The 9,492-nt window shown below is 42.7% G+C and overlaps 1 protein-coding gene across 1 annotated transcript; it reads left to right on the top strand.

Annotated features, from left to right (window-relative positions):
• The first annotated feature begins 6,795 nt into the window (after nt 1–6,795).
• LOC149828752 (GATA transcription factor 4-like) lies at nt 6,796–8,359 on the top strand. The gene is made up of 2 exons (XM_090016957.1): nt 6,796–7,341; nt 7,433–8,359. Exons 1-2 carry the CDS (start codon nt 7,054–7,056, stop codon nt 8,159–8,161), a joined length of 1,017 nt encoding a protein of 338 aa, XP_089873083.1. The 5' UTR covers nt 6,796–7,053; the 3' UTR covers nt 8,162–8,359.
• Nucleotides 8,360–9,492: the final 1,133 nt, after the last annotated feature.

Here is a 9,492-nt window from a genome sequence, read left to right as displayed (position 1 = left end):
CATAGGACTGAAATTTGTGGCGCATTACATTGGTAGTAACTATTGCGTCAACAGTTCGAAACTCATGGGTGTTGTTGGTTCGCTGCCATGAGGCTGAAGTTGGGTGTACTCCTTGGTGGGGGCTAGAGAGACATGGGGTTCTTGCATCGATGAGCTCGCAAATGAGTGAGGTGAACTTCTCCAATAATTTAAAATAAATAAATGCTTGTTATATCCTTATGGCACGAATCCTCTTGAGCTGCCAAGACCAATGTTATCAGTATTGGCCTGTATCGGCCCATGTGCGTCGTATCGGGCAAAAAATTGATATGATGTAAGCCTGAATCAGTTATTTTTAATCGATGTAAAAATACTGGAAATAATTTTTAATATTATTTTAATAGTTTTAACATGTGTCACCTTATGATTGACACGTAGTAGTTTTTTTATTACTTTTGAGCCGATACAAAACAATTCACTTGAGTATCGTATCGGTATGGGTATCGGGCCGATACAGTTGAATGGGTGGCCAAACGATTCAGGGCCGATTCCTATTCTGACAACATTGGCCAAGACAAAGACATTGTAATGTGGGGGCACTTTCTAATTCAAGGCTTCACTTATTTGCAGAAAGGGAGGCCTTGTGAATTTTTATTAATGCATGAGAAGCCCTAGGGAGGTTTGGAAATTGCACCATAAATGGGGACGAAGGGCACCCTATTCACCCCTAATTAAGGCTGAAAATGGATCGGGTACAGGCTGGATCCTACCGATCTGAATCTAAATCTGCACTTTTGTGCAGCCAACCAGAATCTGAGCCCAAATCCGCATAAGGATCAATGTGTAAGATTGTTTCAGGGTCCTAAATATGTATTTCTAAATTTGGATCCGGTAAGAAAAAATACCAAATTCAAGGTTTGTACATGTAAAATGCACAAACGTATTGGATTAGAAACAATGATCCAAGCTTCAAATTTTAATGTAAATCTGAATATGATCCGAATAACCTTTTGGCCCTTACTTTAATTACCTGTATATGGAAATAATGTGTTGGGTTCGGATCCGAGATCCTACAAACTCGATCCTTTTGCACCCCTACCCCCAATATAGGGGAAAATTGATCCAGGATGCTGCCACGAGATCCAAAATGTTGAACCAGTCACACTTTCTTAAAAAAACCCATACCCTAACCTAACACAGGTCCCATATATATATGTAAAAGCATCCGAACTATTTCATATGTAAGGTTGGATGTGGATGTGGATCTGGATTCAATATCCAGTACGAGGTCCAAGAAGGATTCAAATTCTGCCTCGTGAAGACAGCAAACAATTGAATTCACCCACCATATGACTCTACTTTTGGGTATTTTGATCACGCTCAGTTTGTAATTGGTCATGTTCCAACCCACAAGCAACAAAGCCATCAACAGTTAGAGGTGGACTTTGGGCCAGCTTGACCCAATCCATTATAATTCTCATTAAAACCTGATAGAACAGGGCTGAACCCTGACCCCATGAAAACCTTACCTGACCCTTGTCGGGTTTGAGCTGCTCTTGAGTTTAATTGGGTTCAGGTAGGATCGGACCTGATTAACCCGTTGGGCCAAGCTGCATGTTTTCAGACCCAGACCAGAACCTGGTGCCATCTATTTTTTTCGCTCGAGCCCGGTCGGGTTTCTGGCATCACAGACAGCAGAAAACCTTCTCCATCTCGGATCAGGCATCCAATGTTTAAGTCTATCAACAGACCCAGAACGACCGTGCCCTGGGTCCAATGGTCCGCATAAGTTAATCCAATCAGGTCCATATGGCAGAAGCTTTAATCCAGTCTGGATCTTTCTCACATATTTTTATATAGACCTAGATCCTCATAGGCACATGTACGTTATGTACCTACTTGAGGGATTATAAAAGAATAAAGCGCATTTTCTAACCAATTTGGTCAGATTTCGTCCATACAAATAGATCCATACTTAAACATCTACCCAATTATCCATGACCTGAAAAAATATGGACCCGGGTTTGATTCAGATCGGATTAATTGGGAACGCCTAAGCTTACTACAGCGAACCATGGTCCACATATATTCGACCTAAGTGCTACATGACCCAGTTGACTAGCGGTTAAAACGAGTCAGATAAGGTAGGGGTGTCAACTGGTCCGACCCATGCTAAAATAGGTGGGTCCAAACCCGGATCTGTCTAAGTGATGCGGGTATCAGATCTGGATTCGGGTCCAACCAAATTTTGTATAGGAAAAACCCTTCCTGGATCCGATAAGAACTACATAATCCAGACCTGGTACATACCCGGTGATATTATATTTTTTAAGTTTTTTACATTGAAAATTTGCGGATCTTAATCAGAACTTGAATCGGACCCGGGTTTGGTATAATTTTTCATAAACCATGCCCAACCCATTTAGCAGTCAGACCTCATCAGTCCGATGTGGATAGTTAATCGGACACCCTTATTTGTAACTGAATCCTGACCTCATAGGATTCGGTACAGGTCGGGATTGGGTCATACCCAATCCATTGACACCCCTAAGTTACGGGTAACATCATGATGGATCCGTATGTAAGCCCTAATTTTCAGTTCCAAACCTGAACCTAAATCCAGTCACAAACTGGATCAGACATATTAAAGTTGGATCAGGATCCAGAATTTATGTGGTAATAAGGAATCCGGTACGAAACAGTAGGAAACATGAGTCTCGCATGTAAAGAACTGCGAGATCCGAGCTTCAAAAAGAACTCGTAGAGCAACATGATCCGAACCCGAATCCAAGGCTACAGGGGAATAATCCTGTCAGGTTCAAATCTGGGTCCGACGGAACCCGAACCATTCGCAGACCCAGCTGGAGGGCACCTGGGAACTTGCCACGTGGAATCGAGACCGCCAGTTAAGGCTTTTGACACGAGCAACGCTCCCTCACATGCAACGCTGACACTTTGCCCTGTGCCATCACGTGCCACGTGGACCCCACCCCTTCAAAATTAAAAAAATAGAAAAAGAAGCTGCAATTTTCCTTTCTTTAAAAAAAAGAAAAAAAAAACTCTGATGAATTAAAACCCTTGCGTCAAGCAACGCCGATTCCTCGAGCCTTCCTTCTTACGCTTTAATCCAAAAAGTAAAAAAATAAAAAATAGATAAATAAATATACTGAACTTTGATGATCTAAAATGCCCTTATGCTTTTCAGAATTGATCCACTTGACCCTTCGTAACTATAACTAAGCACTTTGCGCATTACTAGACGGGCTCGGCTGGCTCTCTTCTAGAGCTCGGTCCGGGTCGACCGAGCGCTAGATTGCTTAATAACTCAACGGATCATATAGTTGAAGGTTCGGTACTATTACTCGAATAGTGAACTGGGTTGCCCCGGTTCACAAGAAGACCTGAGTGCATGGTTAATGTTGTTCATTGGGCCCGCAGAATTGTGGTCCGATTCGGAAATTGTGTAATTGTAGGTCCAAGTTGGACCGAGCTGGCCCAGTCCATGTAAACCATGTCCCAGAAAAAAGAGTATAGTGGCCATCTAAAATGAGTAGCACATTGGTTTTACATATATGATATCTTATATTTTACATGGATGGATTTTCTTCTATTTTTAAATCTCTCAAAATAACGATTTGGGAACAAGTAGGGGCAAAATCGTCTTTTTACACTCCAGCGTCATGGATGCCACAACTACGAGCACCACCACCACAACGGGCGAACAATAAAATAGGCCCATACAAGTCAACCGAGGGACACGTTCGTCATTTACGAAAAAGACGGCGAGGGACACGTTCGTCATTACAAAAAAAAAAAGAATCCACGTCACTAACATGTGGGCCCCACTGTGGACCTGTTTAAAACATCCACGTCAGCTTCTTCCGGTCCCACGGCGATACATGCTGATGATGTGGAGGCCCACACGGTCCCACCGATCCACGTGGTCGTCGGCAACTTGATGACGTGGTGGTGATGCCTCCATGTGGGGGCTCTTGACCAGAATGAAAAGCGATAGCTAAAGTCTGGTAAGTGTGACATGTGGCATTATCCGGACCGTAGAAAGCTGACCGGGCCGAGCTGTAACCGTCGTGCGAAAACGTGGGTCAGGGTATTTTTTAAACTGGGTAATTTTCAAATTGCCCACAAACTTTTTTACCTCTTTTTATTCTGCCAACCAAAGTTCCTGATTTTGCAAATATCCTCAAGACTTTGACTGTGATAACCAACTTACTCGATGAGCTTATTTTCATTAAACTTATATTTTCCAAATGGCCGTTCCCGTTCTACCTTTAACAAATTAACTAAATTGCTTATTTTAATTCATCTCTTGTCAACCTCCTCATCTCAAGATGATACTGACAAATAAAAAAAATCATAGCCTATTAATCTTCCATAATTGACAATAATTGTTAAGTTATTTGGTACGTTCATATGAAAAGAAAAAAAAAAAGATTGGAGCTTCGCAATTTCGAAAATTCATATATAGACGTTTCTACAAGAGTAACATTATCGTTCTAAATATATAATTAACACTGGGGAAGAGTTAAATTAAGGGTGGTAGAGAAGTGAGTCTACGTGCTTAAAGGTGGAAAACGTGTAGCAGCCATTTAGGAAATTCTAAAAAAAAATGTGTAGCATATCAATTAAGATAAAAGTTGGTGAGCATTTGAAATTATCCTTTTAAATATAAGGCTATGGGCTATAAAATGAAAAAAAAAAAATCTGAGCACAAAACTCGAGGGCCAAATGAAAAAAGAGTAAAAAGGTGAAAATTAAAAATTAAGAAAAAATTAGAAGATAAAGCAGGGGAATCGGGCAGCAAAACTTGGCCTCAAAATGCATGATTACTAGCGACAAACCAGCGAGATCGATTCGTTAGGGGTTGAACTTGAACCCCCTTCTTTCTCCAGATGTTTTTTTTTCTTTAGTTACCACCCTAACCCTAGGATATACTTTAGTATCTAAACTGCCATTTCTTTGGGCTTCATGGGGCCCGGACACTGGATTACCTACCGTTCAAATTCCAAATAAAAGTAAAATTTTAAAGTGACAACGCTATTCTCTTATATATATATATATATATATATATATATATATATATATATATATATATATATATATATATATATATATATATATATATAATCAACAGAACATGGGAAGTGTAAATATGAGAACTAATGTGTGAACCACTATTTTCTGATTTTTTTATTTTTTTTTCTTGAATCTAACCGTACAGATGTGACCTGCATGCTTGGTTTTATAAGAACCTATTCTTGAATTGTTCAATTTTGATGCATAAACAAGATTTTTTCAAGGCTTTGAAATCAATGGCTCATGACCTTTATGAATATTAAGCATTCAAAAATCACATTTTTTTATCAAAAAATACACGATCCAATAATTGATTCCTAGCAAATTTACCATTTCAAGCACATCCACATGGTTGGATTTGCGAAAAAAAGTGTGGAAAATGCCTATATTTCTAGTTCTCATGTTCTAATGATTATATATTGAGAGAGAGAATCATTAAAATATGAGAACTGAAATATTAGAACCAAAATATGAGAACTGAAAATATGGATATTTTCAACACTTTTTTTGCAAATCCAACCACGTGGATGTGCTTGGCATGGTAAATTTGCTAGGAATCAACTATTGGATAGTGTATTTTTGATAAAAAAAATGTGATTTTGAATGCTTGAATATTTATAAAGAATATGAGCCATTGATTTTAAAGTCTTAAAAAATCTCATTTATGCATCAAAATGGAATGATTTAAGAGTGTATTCGTATGAAACCAAGCATGTAGATCACATCGGTACTGTTAGATTAAATAAAAAAGAATAAAAAATTATGAAATTTATGGTTGATATATATATATATATATATATATATATATATATATATATATATATATATATATAGAGAGAGAGAGAGAGAGAGAGAGAGAGAGTCTTGGTTTCTGGTTCGGGACAAGTCAAGTTAGGATTTGGAACTTGGCCCTTATAAGGAAAAGGTTGCAGGCCACTGTGGATCCAGCTATCAGAACCAAACTCCAAGGAACTCATGTTGTGTAGTAGCAATACGAATCATAGCAGTGAATGACCCAGCACAACATAGATCTAGAAAGGAACCTGGGGATCCAGATTTTATTATCATATACTTTCACTATCAAATTTTGTCGGTGCACACACCAAACAAAAGCTATCAGTGGGTCGGACCCATGTGGGTCCGGTGCAGACAAAACTATAATCTCCTTTAGGTTTGTCCATAATCAAAGAACCCATACAGGTAACATAACCCACATCCCGGTTTGTCGGGTTCGTCCTGGTTTCCTGTGAATTATATGCAATTCAAGTGATCATTATTACTACGAAAAGCTCCAAATCTAACGGGACTGGGGGGCATGACCCGGTAGTCTATTGATCCTAATCAAACTTTGATAAGCAAGCTCGGTCAGGCCTTTTGATCTTGCGCTTGTGTTTGGCTGAAACCAACCCGCTGTAGGTAGCTTTTGGATTCCGACCCCTAATAAGACCCGTCTTTGTATTTGGATCAGATTCGCTCAATCAGATTGTTTTCATAACCGGATTAGTATTTTATGTCGGATCTATATTCGGATCCATATCAAATACGGACTTTTTGTACTTTTGACATGCAAAATTCTAGTGCTCAGTCTTCTTTTCTGGATCCAGTATCACCATGGTATCGGCTCCGTTAGTGCTATGGGTATTTCTGTAGTTAAACAGATAACTATGGGCTACTTCAATCAAGGCCACTCAAATATAAGATTAGCGTTCATTTCTCCTTTTCTTTTCTTTTCTTTTTTATCCTTTTTTTTTTTTTACTTGCTGTGTTATCTTTTCTTTTCTTTTTTATTTTCACCTCTCTGATAAGATACCCTCTCTCTACCCTCTGGAAAACCCACCATTTTAGCTGTCCCTGTCCTCCCCAACTCTCTCCCTTTTCTCTCTCAAATAAACCCCACCAGAACCCCCCAATTCCTCCGTTCCCAATCCTTCTTTTTCTTCTTCTGTCCGATCGCACGCTCTTCGGATTCTCTCACTCGGTATGGAATCCCCGGAATTCCTCCTCGCCGGAAGTTTCCGAGCCGGACCGACCCAAATCGCGCCGGAAATGAAGTTATGCGACATCAAGAGTGCCGACTTCTTTCCCATTGAGGACCTGCTCGACTTCTCCAATGAGGACGTCCCCGGCGGCCTCGACGCCACGGCCGGGAACTCCACCCACTCCTCCGCTATCACCGTCGCCGAGACCGCCGGCAGCTGCAATTCGTCCTTCTCCGGCGATTGTCATAGCCTCACAGACTCCCACTTCCCCGGCGACCTTTGCGTTCCCGTAAGCAACTCTCTCCCGAATCACATTACGTTAGGGTTTTCTTGAGGATTTTTCTGACTTCTTTTTTGGCGGGGCGGGTTTATTTGGATAGTATGACGATCTACCGGAGTTGGAGTGGCTCTCGAATTTCGTGGAGGACTCGTTCTCGAGCGACGATTTTCAGAAGCTTCAGATCGTCACGGGGATCAAGGCGAAGGACGACGACTCCGCCGGGGCGCCGGAGTGCAAGTACTCCCCCGGCGCCTCGTCGGCGTCGGCGACGGCCCCCCGGCCGAACCCGAGCTTTAATCCGGACGCTCCCGTTCCGGCCAGGGCGCGGAGCAAGCGGTCCCGGGCGGCTCCGTGCAACTGGTCCTCCCGGATGGTGGTGATCTCGCCCACGTCATCTTCGTCAGGGTCGATCGACGCGATCGCCGACGCCGGCCAGAGGGTGCTGAAGGAATCCTGCAAGGCCGTCAGGAGAAGGGAGGTCGTCGAGCATCCGGAGGGCCGGAAATGCCTGCATTGCGCCACAGACAAGACCCCGCAGTGGCGGACGGGACCGCTCGGCCCGAAGACGCTCTGCAACGCGTGCGGCGTCCGGTATAAGTCCGGCCGGCTCGTGCCGGAATACCGCCCGGCGGCGAGCCCGACGTTCCTCCTCACGAAGCACTCGAACTCCCACCGGAAGGTGCTCGAGCTCCGGAGGCATAAGGAGCTGCAGAGGTCGCAGCAGCAATTCCTCCAACACGCCGCGGGAGTCTTCGAAGTTTCTGCCGGAAGCGACGCCGGAGACGAGTTCTTGGTTCACACCGGGCCAGACTTCCGGCACCTCATCTGAAACAGGAGGGCGCCTCTCCATTCTTTCCACCCGTCGTTCATTTCCTTTTTTTTATTTCTTAGTCTATCGATTTTGTTATCAAAAGGATTTTTAGGTCTAGGTGTAGGGCAAAAATATTGCAAATTGGAGCTCTCCGATCGGGTAGTCCTTTTCGGCGGTTCAAAATCGGAGAATTCATGGATTTTTTTTCTCTTCTCTCTCTCTCTCTCTCTCTCTCTCTCTCTCTCTCTCTCTCTCTCTCTCTCTTCCGGGTTTTATTTTTACTGTTTTCCGCAATTGGAAAATGAGAAATATGAGAAGAATCACTAATTTGCTGCCATTTTTTAACAGAATTTTGCAATAATCCGGAAGTATTCGATTTCGAATTTCGTTCTTTTCTGGGAATTTCTGCAACTAAATATATCCTTAAACGGACAAAAGCAAGAAGGAGAACAACTGAGAGAAAGTTTTACTGGATAAAGTGGGGAATAATCTCTCTCTCTCTCTCTCTCTCTCTCTCTCTCTCTCTCTCTCTCTCTCTCTCTCTCTCTCTCTCTCGGTTTTCCGTTTGCCATTTATGCCGGAGAAAAAGTGGGGAAAAGGTAAAACTTCGATCTTTACTCTTCCCATTTGGTTCTTGTTCAATTTATATATTTTCAGACTCCTCAAAAACCCTACCACTAGCTTCCCCTTCAGACCTTCTAAAAAATTCCGAATTCTTTGATGTTCGCAAGCAGAAAAGAACTCTCCCGGTCGTCGTGGCCGTTCGGCACGGCGTTTTCAGGATCTCAGGCACTCGCCCGAACGGGATTCGGTTGTGCATCGTTTTCCGTCCCACTCCTCCCCTATTTTCAGGTAATTCTCATGCTTTTGTTGGCACGGAATTTCTCGTTGCGGGGAATGAGTGATCCCAGGCATCGGTTCCCTTGAGCAGTATGCCGATACGATTCGGAACCCAGACGGCTCGGAATATTGTTCTGTGGTTTTCCCGAGTCTCCTTTTCTGTCCCACCGTCAATGGACAGCCGCAGATTAATCTACGAGCGCCCCCCCCCCCTTACCCACAGAGAAAAAAAAGAGAGAGAGAGAGAGAAAACGCTGGAACAAAAAAGGTCAGAGGATGTGAACTGACAGATCTTTTAAATCGATGGTCTTCGAAATGTGCTCACCCATAACAAAGTAAGCATGGGCCTCATGCGCAATTTACCCTTATTTCATATGACGACTCAGAAAAGACAATCATGCCCCTATCATGTGACGAGAGTGGAAGCCACGTTGGGTAATAAATTCCCAGTCGAGTGAGGGGTGATGGGGTCATTGTTGGAAAAGAGATGGGCATTTACGTGGGTTGGG

This window comes from Nuphar pumila, chromosome 9 (assembly GCF_984573655.1).
Source record: "Nuphar pumila chromosome 9, dmNupPumi1.hap1.1, whole genome shotgun sequence".
Lineage (NCBI taxonomy): Eukaryota > Viridiplantae > Streptophyta > Magnoliopsida > Nymphaeales > Nymphaeaceae > Nuphar > Nuphar pumila.
The sequence above is the reverse complement of the archived record's forward strand: the minus strand, read 5'-3'. Positions and strand labels throughout refer to the sequence as shown.

Coding starts and splice junctions, on each gene's coding strand:
- LOC149828752 (XM_090016957.1), top strand. CDS start 7,054: ATGGAATCCCCGGAATTCCTCCTCGCCGGAAGTTTCCGAGCCGGACCG. Junction 7,342..7,432: donor CCGGCGACCTTTGCGTTCCC/GTAAGCAACTCT, acceptor TTATTTGGATAG/TATGACGATCTACCGGAGTT.